The sequence below is a fragment of the Ictalurus furcatus genome, chromosome 28 (genome assembly GCF_023375685.1).
Source record: "Ictalurus furcatus strain D&B chromosome 28, Billie_1.0, whole genome shotgun sequence".
In the NCBI taxonomy this organism is placed as follows: Eukaryota; Metazoa; Chordata; class Actinopteri; order Siluriformes; family Ictaluridae; genus Ictalurus; species Ictalurus furcatus.
The window spans coordinates 13,892,158-13,913,210 of NC_071282.1; the positions used below are offsets into that span (position 1 = coordinate 13,892,158).

The following is a 21,053-nucleotide window of genomic DNA, read 5'->3' on the forward strand; positions in this document are numbered from 1 at the left end:
AATATCATAATAGAGAAATCAGAAATAGTTCTATGTTGTTTATTAAGGGATCATGTGAGCCTGATTAAAAGCTTACTTTGTTTCCTCACCTTAGCTTTTTTGTATTCGTTTGGTCCTATGATGCAGCAGAAAGCCGAGGGTAAGAGCCAGCTGATTGGCAGCTCAAAGATAGACAGATACTTCCTGAGGATGCTAATCGTCTGTAGGGAGAGGACCTGGCAATCTGTGAGGGGGAAAAACAATGCGTATTAGATTTTGAGAAAAGGATTGATCAGGCCCAAGTGGCGTGGTTCAACACTGTCCCCTGGTGGCACTTTTTCACTAATGCGACCTTCATGTGCCTTTTTTCAAGCTATTTACAGCTTGAGAAGTTATAATCATGAAATATCGTCTAACACTAACCTGTATCTTCCCAGCTTATGTAAAAATGCACAAAATGAAAAGATACAGATGATCAATGTCTACTCAGATGATCAATGTAGGAAGTTCTACAGGGTGTCCCAAAAGTCTCCATACGTAGGAGGCTATGTATTCCAGCACCACTTCGGTTGTCAGTGGATGTTCGTGGACAAATTTGGCAACAGTGATGTGTGTGAGATGTGCACTTCCCATGTTTCCTGTTAAAGTCCATCGCAACCTTGCTACAGTTTCCCGATCCAGCCATGAGAATAATTTCAATATGTTCTTCTTTTGTCAAAGGCATTCTTAAAGTCTATCTGAACTTTATATATTATGAAAATATATAATATATATATTATATATTTTCATAAAATATAAAGTTCAGAAAGACTTTAAGAACTTTATATATTATGAAAATATATAATATATATATTATGAAAATATATAATATAAACTAAGTATGAAAAATTTCAGAAGACCTTTTGCTAAAAAAGTGATAATCTGTGGAGAATTTTAAGTGTTATGTATGGAGACTTTTGGGACACCCTGTTTATAAAAATAAATGATCACCTACAATCACTGAAACCATCCTCTCCTGCATCATGGGAAAAGGGTAAAGTTCAGTGTCAAGTTGGAAACCTGGGTATTAAAGTAGATTCTGAAGTTCCCACTTGTTACTACTTATAACTCGAAATTATGCTCAACTTTTATGTCAGCAACTCAAATGGACCATAATTCCCATAGCACATGAAGGCAGCATAAATGCACTGAATAACAGCAAACAGCAGGTGGCGCAATTCAACTAGAAATCTCAACCCAGGGTGGCTCTCTGCACTTTTATTCACAGCTGAAACAAACTTCAACAGAAATACGTAAGACAAACTCAAATATACGACTTACCTTCAGGTATTCTCCCAACAAATGCTAGATGACTGAAGAGAAAAAGAAGATGAAGAAAAAAGAAGCTAGTGTTAGATGAGTAGAAAAATTCAAACTACAATGATGAAGATAAAAGTAAGAAATACTAAACTAATACTAAAAAGTTGAATGTTAATACTGTGAAAACCATTGGAGGTAAAATGAAGGCAAATAGGGGTTTGTTTAAATGCATATTAAGTGAACAGACACCATTTTTGAACCCTCATGAACCCTTTTTTTTCCTCGCTTTGTGACGAGCAGGCCCGCATACGCACACACATACGTACGTGTGATTAGAGAGAGCTCTAAATCCATAACCAAGTTCCTGGAAATCTCCATGGTGTCCTGGTTTGGCCCACCACAGTGCCACCTCCCTGTCCGTCTCTTTCACCCAGCTAACCAAATCCCAGCTCAAATCTGATCCATCAGATGACGTCTACAGAACTCGCATTGTATTTGATGTACTTTTGAATTGACTTATTTAAAATAAATAAATAAATAAATAAATAAATAAATAAAAATAGCCCAACAACTAAATAAATAATAACTCCAAACACACTTCATAAATGCTACAGACATGGCAGTGCTCAGGCAAAGAAAAACAGCTCGCCACAGTAAAAACACTTTCATCTGACTCTCTGAGCTCATTCAAGAAAAACACTAATCCTGGCAAGGGTCCAACTGGGAGAGAGGTCAGAACAGTGGGAGCACACTGGGCGCTGCAACACATGTTCAACTCGAGGACTACAGACTGCAGAGTTTCTCATTTTACCGTATTTATTACACCAGATTCAACTACCAGCGCCTTCACTGTTTACATTTCGTGTGTTAGAATAAAGAAATATACATGTCTGGCCCTGTCAAAAAGGCACACTATGATCATTACTTGTACTAAATCCCTGCGCAAAAGCAGTACGAAGTACGCAACACTTTGTATGAATATTTTCAGTGGACCAAAAACAGCTGAGTACACAAGCCAAATTCCCAAGTAAACAACCAGAGCTGAATCAACAGCTGAAAATGTCGTTTTCAGAACGAAAGCTGTGATGAAAAAGCTAACAGTGACAACACCTAGACATGTAAAAACCACATTTATACTCTGCTGTCTCTTCATCTACTTCATTTTGTAGTGAAATGAAAGCTGGACAAATGTCCCTTAGCTAATTTAATGCCAGTGTGAACAAGCTAATGCTAACAGAGCATTATTAGCAATGGCTAAACAGCTTGTTTGCTTGAGTCTGAGAGTTATTGCTATATTTATATATTTACTCATCAAAAGATTTTCCTTAAAAGCTCTTTCCACAGTACAGACACTTAGCCAGTTATGCTAGCTGTACCTCTGTTCCAAAAATTAAGGCTAAAATACAATAACTGTGAAAATACTCTTTACAAAAACTGTGATCTGAGGTAATTCCGAGATGTTATATATGAGCAAAGAAGGCTGTGAAAAAATGGTCTTTATTGCTTAACCTTTTTGATCTTTTGTTCAAAAAAATTCACAAAAATTCTCTGCTTTCATGGATATCAAAGAATTGCAAAAACAACACAGGTTTATATAAAAAAAAAACTTTGTTAAATATGGGTGTGCAACAATTATTGGCACCCCTATGAATTAATATGAGAAAAATATATTTGAAGTATATTCCCATTGATATTTTACTCTTTCTTTTTTTTTGTTAGTACACCTGGGTAGGAACTAGGAACAGGAAATTGTTCAACCATGACTTCCTGTTTCACAGGGGTATAAATATGAGGTAACACATAGGCCAAATTCTATTAGTCAGTCATAACAGTGGGTAAGACCAAGGAATATAGCTGTGATGTGCAGAAAAAGGTTGTTGAGCTTCACAAAATGGGAAGTGGCTATAAGAAAATAGCACAAGCATTGAAAATTTCCACCATAAGAACGCAATAATTAAGAAGTTTTTGTTTTGTTTTTTTTTAATCAATTTTGTAAACTATACTGATTTCACTTCACTTTGACATTATGTACAATTTTGTATAGAATCATGACATATAATCCCAATTAGGTCCATTTCATTTCCAGGTTGTAAGAATACAAAATGTGGAAAAGGCCACAAGGATGAATACTTATTCAAGGCACTGTAAATTAATTTCTAAAATTAATTTTAAGTAAAATGCCTGTAGTATAACAAAAGTTAATTCTCACATACTATTTTCAAAGAACAGTATGAAGTATACTGTATCCAAATGGAAGAAAGAAATGAAGTGCGTAATGAACTGGAGAACACACAGACGTCTGTGTATTATCACTTCTCCATGCCGCTGTAATGAGGACAGGATTTGGACGAGACAAAAACCATTGGCTTGCTCGCCTTCCGACCGAACATTGCTCAATAACCAAACACGGATTTCTTTAGTGCGCAATTCCTTCAGGGGATATCGCAGGAACCCTGGTCGGGTTTTTATCTCTGTTTGTGATTCCGGAGAAGTGACCTGTGCTTTGGTTCACCACTGCCTTATCTTAATAGACTTCACTGGGGATTTGAACTTCGGTAACCTTGTACAGAGGGCGTGATTGGGTGTGAAGATATGGCGAGTTTATCAGACAGACTCTATGTGTATGCAGTGAACAATGATTAAAGGCTGCTCACCTTAAAAACTTAGCTTATTCGTGATGAATTGTTGGAGTTGCTTCAATAACAACACAGCTGTCTTTATCTTATAGACTTGATTTTGATGGTGCGGTGTCTTTTATCTGAATTCCATCACCACTGTTATTAGCTTCCTGCTAATGTCATCATTTGTTAGATTCTACACGTAAAGATTCATGTCACAAACGAATCAAGTTGAAATAAATGAGATTTCATTATTTGGGTTGAAGCAGATTTTCTCCCAAAACACAAATGAGCTGAAAACTGAAAATAAAACTACCTGAACGCTTTGTAAATGGAGATGTGATTGGCATGCCCGCTCACTCCTCCCTCATCAAATGTCAGCACCTGTAGAGACAGTCTTAATATTAGATCTGAAAAATGTGGACAGGTAAAACATGTTCGGCAATCACTGACACATGACACGAATATGTGCATGCACTGTAGGATTAGCTTATGTATGCCTTGTGTAAGAATCGTGTAAGAAAATGGGCCAAGGTTCTTTTTTGCCACAAAAGTATTACAAATTTTTCAAATTTAGGACCCACTTCATACCACCCATCAAAGCTTCATAACAGCCTGTTTACCATCTGAAGTAGCCATTAAAACTGAATAGAACAAAAAGACTTCCTTATTTGAGAGGGGAAAAAAAGTAAAGCTACACAAGGACGTGTTCCTGAAGGGTTCTATTCCTCTTGTACCACAGCAATTTGCCAACAATTACAATTTTTTTTATGAATTAAAGAAAGACACGTTATATTTTTTTGTCCGTTATAGTTATGTTTAATGTTCTGGAACATCCACGTTCCTGTTATCACTTACATTACAATAGCTATAAGCAGCTGTTCTTTCAACCGCCTCTTTTTTTAGCTGTTACTATAGAAACAATAACATATTAGAATAAGTGGGTTAATATGAACTTTGTAGCTGGAACTACTATTAACTATTACTATTATTACTATTAGACGTGCCGTTATAAAAAAACAAAACAAACAAAACAATTAGAATTGAGTGCATTAATATAAACAACAGCAATGAGCTATAATTCCATGGGTTCCATGTTGCTTCACGGTTTACTTGTTTAACTTTTTTATTCATTGCAAAACAAAACATGCTACATTTCATACACTTCTTTGCTTGCCCCAGAGCGTATGAATTATAAATGAAATTCAGACATGCTCCAGGTGAAGTTGAATACCCAAAGCTAGATGTAAATATTGTATGTAAAATTAATTGCAATATGAACATGACACTTGGCATACAAGTGGCAAGAACTGACATTTAAGTGCTTTTCCTATTTGCGCTATTTCATTGTGGGTTGGTGGGGCTAAAAACAAATATGAGAAAAATCTGAGATAATCCTGTGAAGATGCAGCATTTTTGCCAGATGTTGGTTTGGCAGGGAGGCAGAAATGCACGGCATGTGTTTTTTCACACCAAAAAGTTGGGAAATCCCATCTGTTCTTTATACAGCAGGCTCGAGTTGGGCCTTTCTGCTGGGGTTTGGGTGCAGGATGATTTTTTTAGACAGGGATGGAGACGGACATAATAAGAAAATTTGGTGGAAATGTAGAAAGTTGCCAAAGCAAACAGGCCGAGGGAAGCGGCTTCTGCAGACACGAGGTGGGAGATTATATGAGAGAAATCCACACGCTGCATAAAGTGGAGCAGAGCAGAGCATTTGTATGTGGTAGGTATTTGAAGTGGTCATCACCTCTGTCTAAAAGTAAACATGCTGCGGTCAGTTTATTGATCCTATTGTCCTTTAATTGTTCCATTGTGTAAAGTTCGTCTTGAATCATAAATACTGAAACACAGACAATAAACGGCCAGATGCTACATTTTTGCAATGACCATAAATGTTGTGCTATAATAACAGCCTTTTGACACTAAACTTCATTCCACTGGTGAAATCAAGACAAAAATAATGGCTTTGGTCCAATTCAGGATTTACATTATGATTATGTTTTAAATAAAAATCAGAAAAAGCTTGTTTGGAGTGTGACTGGGCCCGGCAGGATGGGAGGGACGCTGGTTTGGTGCTGGTGAGTTTGCGTGTTTACACATGCTCAGGGAAATATCAAACCGGAGTTGTTTCGTAACAGCACTCGCTCTTTCAGCTCATTTGTTTGCTATTGTTTGTTTATGCAAGTCTTTCGTGCTTGGGCTTTTAATCAGAGCCTTAATGGCCTGCCAAGAAGAGAGGGATAGAGGGAGAGAGAGAGAGAGAGAGAGAGAGAGAGAGAAGAAAAAAGAAAGGAGTTGTATGGGGTAAAAAAAATAAAATAAAAACCTTTGTTCAGATGTTGATTTGAAATCCCAGTTGGGAAATTTCCCGGAACGCTTAGGCAGGCCTGATAAAAATCTCTGGGTTAGCTTGCTAGTGGCCCAGGAGAGGCCAGGAGCTTTGTGGGATATTAGTGTGTGTAATTAAGGATAAATGCAGATGGCGGAAGCCATGCTAGACTCTATGGATTAAATGGACTGGTTGTTAAATTAAAGCACCCCATCTTCCTGCACAAAACACAGCCATCCATGAAGCAATAAAAGCTGTGGAGTTGAAAGTTGGGTGAAGACCTTTTCAAATGTAAATCCTAAAAAATATGGATACAAAAAATGGGCCAGATGTGCAAGGCAATTGGTTTCTCAGATACAGATGGGTGATAAAAGGAAAAACAGTGACTCATGCTATGGAGACCATTTTGGTGACATGATTTGGGTTCAGTTGTTCCCTACAAATCAATACACACTACTGATTATGTAACAAAGAAAAAAACGTATAATGGTTGATTTAGTGATGCATTATTTAAGAATAACTTCTATAACATAAGTAATACCAGGAGCCAACTTGTTTCCAAAACATTATCTATAAACAAGGTGTGTCGTCATGTTGTTCTTTAATAATTAAAAATTGTTAGTATTGGCAAAATACTGTGGTATAAGAAAACTTCAAGGCATGCTCTTATAGGAAAAGAATTAACTTTGGGGTGGTAATAATAAATCAGCGAGCTTCATGTCAGGCAACATCACGCCACCCGGTCGTTCATTATTATCCTATTACAGCAAACCTGTTGGGTTTTATTCCTTACTCAGTGTGAATTTTTCCATTGCTTGATTAGGTAATTTACCAAGATTATCTGAGGAAAATGTTGACAATTTAGTAGCATTTCCATCGTCACAGTTTTATTACATGGCCTGTGGAAAAGCTAATTTTTCGTCGAAGTCATTAGCTAGTTAATGCTTGCAGTGTATATGTCCGAAAGTAAAGTTCTCACCAGGTTAATGGAATAAGCTGTGATGTGTTTAAGGATCAGTGATGCGGTCAGCGCAATGCTCCACTCAGTCTTTGGGTCATCCTGCAACTCTCTGTAGAAAGGGAAGAGAGAAAAGAAAAGGCACTATATAACACACTGACACCAATAATAATTACTTAAGACGTGAGTAGATGTGCAACTTTATTACTTACTGGCTACTCTGACTAGTGACTTCCAAATTTTCTAAATTTCTCAGCCAAAACTTCTCCCATTTTTCGTCTTACCAATTCCCACTCACTAGTTAACGCTCCCCTAACACACAACACAATGTTTTCGAACTGCTGCTCTTGCTGTGTCACAGGGCAGCGTAACACAGCCAGGTGAAAGCACTATTTGCCCTCTTCTGAATACATGAGCCCACAGGTGCCCACGATTGGCTAGTGTCACTCTGACTGACAGAGGAGAGAGAGTCAGAACGTACAGGAGTGTTTTTATGATTGTTCCAACCAAAAATGCTGGATTTTACTGTTGCTTTTTTCAAAATCTGCGATGCAACTGGGAGTTGTCTGTGCTTTTTTGCAGAAAACTACTCGAATTGGCAACATTGCAATTGCACGAAAATGTTTTGCAGTCTTTCGCAGTGATGTTTGTTGGTAAATGAGAGCCTTTAGCCGTACTCATCTTCGACGCACGTGAATCGAAAGGGCTTGTTGTGATGATGTCACATGACAAGTCTTGGCCCAAATCTACGGTAAATCTGTGGTAATTTTTAAAAAATCGCAAGCTCCGCCAAGTTTGCTTGCTTGCAGACAATTTCTTCGATCACAAACTCTTGTGGAGGGACTGGAGAGTATAGCATCCGTCCCACCCAGAGATTTTTCTCGCTGGACTCTTGGCCACAGATGGCTGTGATATCATCGGGAATGATGGTCAGGTGAACGCTTTTCTGTTGCACAACCTGCTGTATGTTGCAACATTTTGTATGTATTGCAACTAAGCTTTTGCAAGCTGTGAATAGAAAAACAGTCTAAAAAAATGTTACAAGACTAGCGATAAACATAAACATAGTGATAGAAATAAACCGCATGGAGAGTAGTCCATGTAAAGAAAATATGCATGATCCAGGTGACGCTCTTTATGCGATACATACAGGGACTACATAAAATACAGACTTCTTTTTATGAGCAGCACTGTAACGTTATCCACCAAGGCAGCTGTTAAATTAACACAGTTACCATTCAGTGCCTAATTATAACCACATTTGTGGGTGAGCAGGAGCCAGGCACAAAAAAACCCATTACTTTCTTTCCCAAAGTACGTTTACACCCATTACACATGATTTAATATTTTATGTTCACAAAAGAGTCATTCAAAAACTCCTAACCTCAAACTCAATCTTCTTTGATGGTTTGTCTTCATTTGGCATAGTTAATATAGATTATAATGATAATGAGTATTTATTGGTCACATATACAGTAGAGCACAGTGAAATTGTTTTCTTCGCATACCCCAGCCTGTCAGGAAGCTGGGGTCAGAGCACAGGGTCAGCCATGATATGGAGCAGAGAGGGTTAAGGGAATTGCTCAAGGGCCCAACAGTGTCAGCTTGGCAGTGCTGGGGCTTGAACCCATGACCTTCCGACGTTGGTAACTTAGCTTTCTAGAAATGAGATCTTTATCTAACTAGAGAGATTAGCTAGCTAAGTTACTAACATGGTGTTCTAGAAATGAGTTAATTAGCTAGCTAGATAAGTTAGTTAGCTTACTAAGTTCCCACCATAGAATTCTAGAAAGTAGATCATTGTTTAACTAGATAGATAGGTTATCTACATAGCTAGGTTACTGTCAGAGTGTTCTAGAAAGGACATAATTAGCTAGGTAGATAGGTTAGCTGTCTAGTTAAGTCAGTAAGAGTGTTCTGGAAATTAGATCATTAACTCACTAGATGGACTAGTTAAGTTAGCTAATTTACCAACAGTGTTCTAGAAATTAGTTAATTAGCAAGTACAGTTCTGTTTTTGTGTATATCTCACACTAAATTGTTTCCGAAATTAAAACAAAATCTAAGATAAAACAAAGTCAACCTGAGTAAACACTAAATGCAGTTTTTAAATGATAATGTTATTTACTGAGGCAAAAATGTTATCCTATACCAACTGTGCCTGTGTGAAAATGTATTTGCCCCCATAGTTACCTATTCCCCAAATCTATGAAACTGCATTCATAATGAGGTTCAGTTGGACGACCAGGCCTGATTACTGCAAACCCTGATCAATCAAATCAACACTTAAATAGAATGTTTTCATGAAGTTTTCGTTTGCATGAAGTTGGTTAAAAGGTCTTACTCAGTAACACACTGTGGCAAAATTTGAAATAAATTCCAGAAATGATGAGGAGGAAGGTGATTGAAATACATCAGTCTGGGAAGGGTTACAAAGCTATTTCAGAGGCTCTGGGGCTCCAAAGAACCACAGTGAGGGCCACTATCTCCAAATGGAAAAACTCAGTAGTGCACAGTAGTGAACCTTCCCAGAAGTGGCCGATCTTCCAAAATTCCTCCAAGAGCACAGCGACTACTCATCCAGCAAGTCACAAAAGAGCCGAGGACAACATCAAAGGACCTACAGGCCTCTCTTGCATCAATAAAGGTCACTGTTCATGAATCCACTATCAGAAAGACACTGGGCAAAAATGCCATCCATGGAAGAGTGGTGAGGTGAAAACCACTGCTAACCCAGAAGAACATTAAGTCTCGTCTGAATTTTGCCAAAACACACCTTGATGATCCTCAAACCTTTTAGGAGAATGTTCTGTGGACTGATGAGTTGAAAGGTGAACTGTTTGGAAGACAGATGTCCCGTTACATCTGGCGTAAACCAAACACAGAATTCCAGGAAAAGAACATCATACCTACGGTCAAGCATGGTTGTGGTAGTGTGATGGTGTGGGGATGCTTTGCTGCTTCAGGGCCTGGACAATTTGTAGTAATTGAGGGAAACGTGAATTCTGCTTTGTTTGGTTGCAGTTATTTTTGCCAAATGTGGCACAAATTATTTATTAGCCGAGACTAGTGCCTTCCACAGACTAATACAACGTACTTTTACAATGTATTAATACAAGCTGTGTCATAACAGATCCTTGTTAGAGCATGAAAACCTACACACACATGAGCACATTACAGGCTGGTGAGCTCCAACCAAAACTGTACCCATTCTTCCTTCAGAGATTTTAGGGCCATGAGGGCAGTAGTGTGAGAGTGTGCTGGTAGGCCCAGTGTGTGTGTGTAATGATTTAGTGCTGCTGTCCCACACGGCGCAGCTGGAACGCTGCCTACAGGCCCCTTCTGAACTCTGGGGTCGGAGGTTGCCTGGGGCTTTGCCTCCCATTCATTTGAAAGTAGAGCCCAGAGAAAACTAGGGCCATCATGCATTGCTGTCTCGCACATGCATAGACACAGACACACAAATAGCTTTCCCTTTTCATCCCGGACACCCTGCTCAGCCAGCAATGTATTAGAGGTCAATGAACCTCTAGCTTGCTGGGCAATCTTTCACAGCACCCCTCCTCTCCCTGTCTCCCTCTTCCTCTGTATCTCTCTCTTTCTCTGCCTTGTTTTTCCATTTAGTTTTTTCTCCCATTTCTTGCACAGCCTCTCTGCGCCGACATCAAACATGAGCGAGAGACAAAGTGAGAGAGGCAACCAGGCGTGCAGAGAGTGTTTCAGACATGCTGGGGTCACTGCAGTTCAACTGAAATCAAAGTGCTGAGGGGCATCATTACACAGAGAGCGAGCGGGGCAGAGAGCTTAACCGTTTCCATCCCAATCCAACTCAGGAACTGCATTTGAACTAAGAATACTGTATGTGTATGTTAAATGGCTGCACCACACATGTCACAATACCAACGTGAATGTGAACATGCTTCCAGTTACATACTTATAGGACATGTTACGCTATTTTTCAATATGATTTAACATAATGTGAATTACATACAAAAACGGTTTGTGTTTAAAACAGTGTTTGTATTTAATGTTCCATGTAGTGATTATCTACATCTACTAGATTAGTAGCCTATTAAAGGTGCAGTAGGTGAGATTTGAGGTGTGTCCCAAAATGCATACTTATGCACTATTCTATGCCATTTTTTAGTATAAATAGTGTGAGTAGTGTATTCACACTGAAAATTCCAACAAGAAGAAGTGCACTTCAAGTACCCGGATGATGCACTTATACAAACGAAAAAAACTGTTGCAGCTTTACTTAAGTAGCGGAAGAGGGGCGGAGCTACTAGGCGCTGACACTAGCACAAATTTGCTCAGAACAACAACAAAAAAAATTACGAGTGTTTGACATCATTTTTGATCGACTTGGAAACGGCTTAAACTTCTGGTTAGTAAAAAGCTGTTAGTGTTCCATTTGAGATGATACTACCCTTCTAAATTTCATACACTAGACGGTAGAGTACATAGTGCATAGTGTAAGTGCACAGTGAATAGTATGTAATTTGGGACACAGCTTGTGTCTTTGAATGATTTTTTGTTTTTACTCCTTGACCCCTCCCATTCCCACCCATGTTCACGAAGCTCTGCCCTGAGGATCCATGTTGGCCTGTAGAGTAGAGCAGTGGTACCCAAACTGGGGTACGCGTACACCCAGGGGTGACGGAGGGGGTACGGGAGCAAAATGCTGAGATTTAATGTTCATTTAATTCCGCCTCACTAAATACCATTCAAATCAAATTCACGTTTTTCTCACGGCCAAAACAATTAACTTGTGCCCCATCTAGTGTACAAACAGTGAAATTGCAATGTTATAAAGGTCGAATACATGACATCCAATCAAATTATCCAATCTTTTGCGGTCAAAACTGCATCCACTCGACAGTAATGCGTCACCAAGCGTAAGTGTATCCACTGCTATTAGTCCAGTTCACGCTGGTACAGACAGCGATGTATCTGAAGTTGAAACGCCACCTCTTCTTCACCAGCAATTTGCAGAAAAACCATCAAAGAGGCGCAAATATGATGAGAAATATATTTCCACCACCTTGATGATACGCAACACATCACCTTGATGATTTCCCCACAGGACAAGTGGCTCTTTGAAAATTGACTTCGCATAAAAGTCACTGTCAGATTTCTGGATAGTCTTGCGTGCACAGTATCCTGCCTTGGCAAATCGCGCTGTAAAGACATTAATGCCATTCGCGACAACGCACCTTTGGAAAGTGGGTTCTCAGCACTTACTAGCACGAAGAACAAATATAAACATGGGCTGTGCGTAGAAAACGATTTAAGACTCAAACTCTCTCCGATACGACCAAACATTGCAGAGTTATGCAAGTCATATCAAGCACACCCATCTCATTAATTGGTGTCACTTCCAACCAGCGACTATCCAAGTAGAAACAATGAATAAGAGTAAGGAATAAAACACTTCAGGACGATGGGCTGGTGTTATACAGCGAAATGGATCATTTTCCAGTAACAGCACGTCCCAAAACATTTTTATTCCTCATATACTACGCTACCCACCCCCCCATTTATTAAAGATCAACAGATCATATTTTTGTCCATTTATAGTAGTCATGTTATGGGACTTTCACGAAACAAGTTCCTATTATGACTTATGTTGTAGCAGTTATAAACAGCCTTTCCCACAGCTTGAGGATGAGGACGGGTTCCCTTCTGAGTCTGGTTCCTCTCAAGGTTTCTTCCTCTTAACATCTTAGGGAGTTTTTCCTCGCCACCGGCTTGCTCAATTGGGATAAATTCGCACATTTAAAATCTGTATCCTGTGTTTACATGTTTCTGTAAAGCTGCTTTGAGACAATGTCCATTGTTAAAAGCGCTATATAAATAAAACTGAATTGAATTAAGTCATGTTTCCAAGAAATTTCAAACCGCTTTGTCCTAGAAAGACTTTACTGACTGTTACTAGAAACGTCTTTAGAGAAAGCTTCAATGTTTAGATGGTTTTCTTTGTTAGATAACAAGAAATCTGTTTAATATTAGATTTATAGAAGTTTATATGGTGCTTTATAATACCACACAAGTCCTTGTGAAAGTCGTTACTATAGAAACGATCACGTGTTAGACCACGGTAATATAAATAGTTCGTGCAGGAGGTTTTTTTTTTGTGATTGTTGGGGCCAAAAATGCTTGATTTTGCTGCTGCTTTTCCGAAAATGTGCTTTTTTTTGGCAGAAAACTACTTGAATTGGTGACACTGCAATTGCACAAAATTCTTCTGCACGGTCTTTTGCAGTGAGGTTTGTTGGTCAATGAGACCTTTTAGTGGCATGATGCGTCTTGTACCAGATCTACAGGAAAATCTGTGGTAATTTTGAAAAATTGCAAGCTCCTGAATATTGCAGAGTTTGCTCGATTTTGTATTTATTTTTGGAGGGACTGAATAAACCTGTGATTTCTGACCTTTTGACCAATCAGAACTGCACTGTGGTATAAAAGCAGGTAAAATGTTTAACCTTCGAAGTACACTTTGAAAAAGTCCATGACTATTCTTACCGTGCTAATGGAATGGATTTATACAGGCTTTATCTAATGGACAACTGAACCTCTACCTGACTGAACAAACTTTTCTTTCTCTGTCTCTCACTGTATACATTTTTTGGCATACATTTTGGATTGGATAGGACGACTGAAGCTTGGATTCGGGTGTGTCTCAACGGTTGCCAGTGAACGTGTCAAAAACAGCCTGCAGCAACATATGAGATCAAGGTCAGAAACAGAGCGTGAGAGCAAGATGGAGAGAGAGAGAGAGGAGAGATCAAGAGGTATAAGGGTAAAAATGTAAACACAATAAGTTAGAGATGAGGGAGCAAGGGGGTAAAAGGAGGTGAAGGAATGAGGAAGCTGTCGAGTGAGATACAGTGAAACATAGGAAAAAGAATGAGAAAGGATGGTAGAGGGATGTGAGAGTGATGAAGATCATCAAGTGTGAGAGGGATGGGTGGGGTCAATTGCCACCCTCCATCCTCATTCTGTCCCGTTCTCTCAGCTTACAAAGAGATTTGGACAGTGGAGGCTGTTCTGGTCCATGATGGATCTGGCCACAAATCAAGCGCTGGCCAGGGTCACTGAGGTTAGCTGTGGGTGATACCATTTCAGAGTGGGCGATGGGGGGGAGGAATATCATTTCTTCTTTTTTCCCCAAAGGGGTGTGGTGGAAAGACAGAGATAGAGGACAGTGGGATGGTGGCCATTCAGAGCGTTGGATGGTGTTTAAAAGAGGAAGGGCCAACATACAGGGATGATGCACTAGGGAAAGGGGGGTGGACTGGAAGTCAGGAAAGTTCAATTCGAGTCACGCCTTTTTTTTTTTTTACAAACTGGTTTGCCTACACTTTGAATGCCATGTTGCATGACAGAAACCCAGCTGTTATTTCTTTCCCCTCTCTCTTTTAGCTTCTACTTATACTAGATATACTAATAAACTCTATGTTTGTGCACGTCGACACATTCTGCAGCAACGTCTGTCAGGATAAGATAAAAAAAGAAAAGAAAAATAAAATAAAACAAAAGCCGAATTTCATTCCAGCATCTGCAGTATGGATTTTTTAATGTTTTCTTGTCTTGAACGATCTCTTTCCAAATCAGATGTGATAGGTTTATTATCGGACTTTTGAAGGAGATGTTTGGACGAGAGGCAGAGTTGGCAGCTGAGACAGACAGAGCAAGAGAGAGAAAGACAAAAAGAAAACAAAAGACACATGATCTACCTGACCTTTCTCAAGTTGGATTGAGTGTTAGCTTCGCTATGGCAACAGTGCTAAATGGCCCAGAGTAACCTTTCCCTCTCCCTCCCTCCCTCCCTCTCTCTTTCTCTCTCAGCAACCCTTGGATGTGGATGTGTAATTGCTTGCAGGCATGTGAATGTAGTGGTTGAACTTTGGCCTACTGGAGATGTGTGTGTGTGCGCGTAGGCGGAGAGGGGGGCATGCACCAGCACTTGTTTTGTCTGGTGACATGGGAGCACAAGCCTTTCTCCCCAATGCATGCTGGGATATCTAACCGATTGAACTGATTTTGAACTCTTTTAGCATGCATGATTTTCTGATTTATCTTTCAGTATCTGTCTTTTAACATCCAAACACTTTTAAGGCAAGACGCAACTATTTTGATCACATCAGTCTTTTTTTTTTTCTTCAGATTTCTGAATAAATTAAACCTATAAACATGCCTCCTTCTTAAACTGTAGCAATAAAACAATTTAAACTCAACAGAAAAATGTTTGTTTCGCTTTTTTTTTTTTTTTTTGGCCAATCGCAACCATAGCATTTACTGAAACTAACCTCCGCCCACTTGATACAATCACATCATGTCATATATTCCTGAAAAGCTCAGTTCAATTTATGTGTCATTATGCTATACATGTTATTTCCTTGATAAACTCCATAACTAGAGTGTAAACACATTAAACCACAGTGGTGTATTTTTCCATTTTAAACCATTTTCCTCAAAATCGTTTCCTTGTTTCTAGCTCATCTACTGTAAATACATGAAATTTCATTCCTATCCTTCATTGCAAACATATTACAGAGGAATTTCTTTAAAATGCTAGTCATTCTTGGCTTTAAATTGGCTTGTCTAGCATCTTCTGCATATTTGACCCCTTTCCCACAGCGGCTATATGATGTCGAGATCCATCTTATCACACTGAGGACAACTGAGGGACTCGTACACAACTATTCCAAAAGGTGCAAACATTCACTGATGCTCAAGAAGGCTGAGCCAGGGGGGTGTAAACTTGATGGTGATTAATGATCTGTGATTTGTATGAATCATTTAATTTTTTTTTTTTAAGCAGATTCTGCAAGCCTTATATATAATTGTATGACCTCAACTGTATTTAATTAGATGATGAAGTCTCATTTGCATGAATAAATAAATGTAAAAAAAAAAAGCAAGAATACTGGGAAAGAATATCAACAATCACATCTTGCTGTACGCATCCCATTTGGTGAAAATGATATGCATTAATATGCATTTGTTTTACACCTGATATTAAATCAGAATCTACAATGAAGATTAAAAAAACCCTTGGTACTGCAGTAGAAGAACGATCATTGTGTGATTATTGTATGATTAATGTTTACCTCCTAAATAAAAGGCGCATGTAAAAAAAAAAAAAAAAAAGAAAAAAAAGATGTCTCTTATTGTCTTGTGACAAACTTTTGGCAGGGAGCGTGTTTCCCGTGCCGTCTGGCGATCGCATTAAGCAGCTCCTCTCCGGACCCTGGCCTCAGTTCTCAGCGCCCCGGCCCTGCCTTCTACCCCTGACTTCCAGCCAATAAATCAAACAGGATTTATTTTCCACCGAATGTATAATTAAACACTGAAATTTGGACTTCTGGTGTGGATCAAAAACGTTCGTCCTGGAGTACATGAAGAGTCGGCTGTTGTGGCACTTATATAACACACTTTGGTAAGAAATAACAGACGGTTTCATTTAGAGAATGTAGCAAATTAAACAAATTGAATGCTGCAGTTTTGAGTTAAATGTTCTGTTGCCGGTCAGGAAAACTGAGATGAACTTATCATAAAAAATTACAGATCGGCGCCTCCGGGATTTTGCGATCGCAGAAATGAACGCAAAATCCAGCAATCTCCACAATATTCGGAGGAGCTTGCAATTCTTCAAAATTACCACAGATTTCCACAGTTGCATTTAATGTTGTGGAACGTCCTGTTATTGTTGATGTTATGGCATCTATAAACTAGGGATGGGTGATATAGAACTATATGACGATCATATATCATATATCACGATATTTCATGGTATTTTTTGCGGTAACGATATAAATGGCAATATAAATATAGCAACATTCAAGACAATCTTTTTGGCGTTTGATGCTTTCTCCTCGCCTGACTTCTGGCTGTCCTCGTGTTCTGGTCTGTGTTTTTGCTTGAGGTGGTGGAACAAATTTGATGTGTTTCCACCCTTTGTTGACACACAAAGGTTTTTGACACACTTTACAAATCACAGACGTTTGATTCACATCTGATCTTCTGTATCTGAATCACTTCCATATTACAGAGGAAACTCCTTTTTTGGGGATTAATTTTTCTTCCTCGACTAGGGTTGAAACTCCGCCTTCTACCATGCTTGTTCTTGTTTTACGTGTGAGATGCCCACGTTGTGGCGTGTAAACACATCAACTATATCGTCAACATCGTGGGATGACAAATTCTTAACATGGGAAGGAATTGTACCGGTATATCACGGACTATATACGATATGGTGGGAAACTTGCATTACAATGCTCTGACACTGGAGACTCCTTCCATAAGCGTTAAATAAACATTTTTACAGAAAGGTTCCACATCGACCATATCAACTGTTGTACGTTTTTCTTTGTTAAATAATAACATGTTTATTACTAGGTTTAGATTACATGGAGCTACTATGGTTACCATGGAAACAATAACATATTTAACATGTGCGTTAATATAAACTTGTGCTTTGTCTTGCAGCAGGAACTACTGTCAGAGTTGTTGTTTTAGAAAAGGCTGATCTTCCGACCAATCAGATTTGAAAATTCAACAGCGCTGAGTTCTGCTGAATTGTAATAAAACAGAAGAACCTCAGAGGGTTTAAAATACGCATCAAACCATTTTAAGACAGGCACAACAGGAAGCGTGGTGTAACACGAATGCATGGAACAACAAGCTTTCTTGAGGAACCTCACCTCCTGTTCTGTCTGAAAAAAAAATACTGGAGGAAGAAATTGAGATAAGAAAGAGAGAGAGAGAGAGAGAGAGAGAGAGAAAGAGAAAGAGAGAGAGAGAGAGAGAAAGAGAGAGAAAGAGAAAGAGAGAGAGATAAAGAGAAAGAGAGAGAGAGAGAAAGAGAAAGAGAGAGAGAGAGAGAGAGAGGAGGGAGGAAAGAGGACAAGAACTCTGTGCTCATGTTTTCCCAACAGACAGGTGGGCTGAACACACAGACAGCATCTGTACTCCATCTCCATGAATAATACAGAGAGGCGAGAGAGAAAACATAGAGAGGTCGTCTTGGTACATGCGGTTGGGGCGGCGAGCAAAGGATTACCCAGAGTGCACTGCAACGCACAGGCTGTCAGCATAGCGGAGGTGGAGAGGAAGAGAGGGAAGCAGGCAAACCATGTGACCTGAAATTGTAGCATTACTCACAGTCTAACCGTGTGTGTATGTGTGTGTGTAAGCGTATTAGAGAGGCAACAATTACGTTAAGGCTGGTTTAATACTCCACACTCACTAGTCCTCTCTGTGACCTCTCTTCAGCCCAAATGACCTGGCTGGATTAACACACACACACACATACACCTACCTCAAAAAGTCTTTCTGAAAATATACAGTATATGTTATATACAATTTCTTGTTCCTAGTCACCCAGGTGTACTAAAAAGATGTCAAATATGTAAAATATCAATATATTTTTCTCATATGAATTCATAGGGGTGCCAATAATTGTTGCACACCTATATATAACATAAGATTTTTTTTTGGATGAACCTGTGTTATGTTTCCAATTGTTTGATATCCATGAGAGCAGAGAATTTTTGTGAATTTTTTTAAACAAAAGATCAAAAAGGTTAAACAATAACGACAATTTTTCACAGCCTTCTTTGCTAATATTGACCAAGGGTGGAGTGGAGGGTTCTGTATATACATATATTACAATATAAAGTGTGACAAATTAAAAGAGAAGCAATATAAGTGTCCTAGAGAACATTTTCAATGGTGTAGAACCTACAAATCTCTGGAAATGTACCAAAACACATGTTTAAATGTTACCATGACAACAAGCTGAATGGTTTTTAGGCTATATCTGTATTTATGCTAAATATAAATATCAGTGTAAGTGATAACAAGTAACTAACCTGTTTTGTAAAAATTCCACAACTTTCAACAGCCGCGTTTACATGGACAACAATAATCCACTCTTAACCCGATTAAGACCATACTTTGATTAAGAACTACCATGTAAACAGCAATTTTTACTTACCTTAATCTAATTAAGGTCATAGTCGAATTAAGCTCTAATCGAATTAAGACAGGTGGAGTATTCCTGTTTTAGTCGCATTATGGACGTGTATTACAGACATGTAAACAGCTTAATCACATTATGAACGTCGTGTGAGAGTTTTCACCGCATTTTGAGACAGGACACGATCACACACGGCAGTTCTCAACATTTTACGGCGAACAAGAGAGTTCGGTTGCGTCCCAAATCGCATACTTGCCTACTATAGGCCTGTAGTGGGGAAAAATATATGTATCTCGGCTACTATATAGACGGTAAGTATGCGGTTTGAGATGCAGCCCACGGCTTCAAGCAGTTGTCTATTAGCACGTACAGCATGACAAATAATTAACTGCACTTAAAGCGTTCATAAAAAAATTTTAATAAAAACACCCAAAACTGTATACGGTACCATAATGAAGACGGACTGTATGTTGATACATACATTCTGGAGGGACGTCGGACGGCGTGGCGCGGTGACGTAATGACGCGGGCTGTTAATCTGATTATGTTCTAAAACATGTAAAACTGGAACATGACTGGAGTATTCTAAAAGCGACTCATGTAAACACCTTAATCACATTATTATCTTACTCAGAGTAAGGTCAATAATTAGATTACTGCCGTCCATGTAAACGTAGTCACTGGTTTGGAGCTTGGAATCTGACAAAAGGATTTGAATATGAATTTCATCCATTTGAATTATATATGTCTCATTAAATATTTTTTAAATCTTTTTTTCCAGAGCTGCATTTTTTTGTCTTTTCAAAGTTCAATAAAGAGACAAAAAAAGAGGCTGGTGAGGGAGTTACTGTTTATAGATGCTATAACATAAGCGTTAACAGGAACTTACTTGCTTTGCAATGTTCGACAACACTTTAAAAAACTTTTACAATTCAATAACTGTAATTCTTGCCAAATTATTGTAGCGTAAGAGGAATAAAACTCTTCGGGATATGGTGCTATAGGAAAATAATCAACTTCAGGGTTGTAACAATAACTCCAGTTCATGTCAGGCTATACCAGGCTGTCGTTGATTATTTTACTGTAACAGCGTTGTATTTTATTCCTTATTTATCATCTGAGAGCTGTCGCATTTTACATGCATGTCATTTAAACAAGGCACTGTTTGATATGTACAGCGATCAGCCGTAAGACTAAAACCACTGACGGGTGAAGTGAATAACATTGATTATCTCATTACAATGGCACCTGTCACGGGGTGGGATATATTAGGCAAGTGAATAGTCAGTTCTCGAAGTTGACGTGTTGGAAGCAGGAAAAATGGGCAAGTGTAAGGATCTGAGCGACTCTCATAAGGGCCAAACTGTGATGGCTGGACGACTGGGTCAGAGTATCTCCAAAACAGCAGGTCTTGTGGAGTGTTCCCGGTATGCAGTGGTTAGTACCTACCAAAAGTGGCCCAAGGATGGACAACTGGTGAACCGGGCTCCCACGGCTCATCGCACCCTCGAGCAGGTTAACATACCCTTCCACACTGCAAAAAATGGTTCAGGAATGGTTTGAGGAACATGACAAAAAGTTCAAGGTGTTGACTTGGCCTCTAAATTCCGCAGATCTCAATTTGAGAGCATCTGTGGGATGTACTGGACAAACAAGTCCGATCCATGGAGGACCCACCTCGCAACTTACAGGATTTAAAAGACCTGCTGCTAACGTGTTGGTGCCAGATACCACGGCACACCATCAGAGGTCTTGTGGAGTCCATGCCTCGACAGATCAGAGCTGTTTTGGCAGCACAAGGGGGACCTACACAATATTATGCAGGTGGTTTCAATGTTATAGCTGATCAGTGTATCTTGTTCAACCCCAATTCCAAAAAAG

General features: G+C 39.1%; 1 protein-coding gene across 1 annotated transcript in view; it reads right to left on the reverse strand.

The window, feature by feature from the left end:
- The window catches only part of pigl (phosphatidylinositol glycan anchor biosynthesis, class L), a 28,832-nt gene that overhangs the window by 2,176 nt on the left and 5,603 nt on the right, over positions 1-21,053 (reverse strand). Inside the window, exons 3-6 of the mRNA XM_053617931.1 lie at positions 7,208-7,298; positions 4,213-4,280; positions 1,300-1,331; positions 90-223 (exon numbers count right to left, since the gene is read on the reverse strand). Of these exons, the coding sequence (XP_053473906.1) occupies positions 90-223; positions 1,300-1,331; positions 4,213-4,280; positions 7,208-7,298 (325 nt within the window). The remainder of the gene's footprint in view (positions 1-89; positions 224-1,299; positions 1,332-4,212; positions 4,281-7,207; positions 7,299-21,053) is intronic.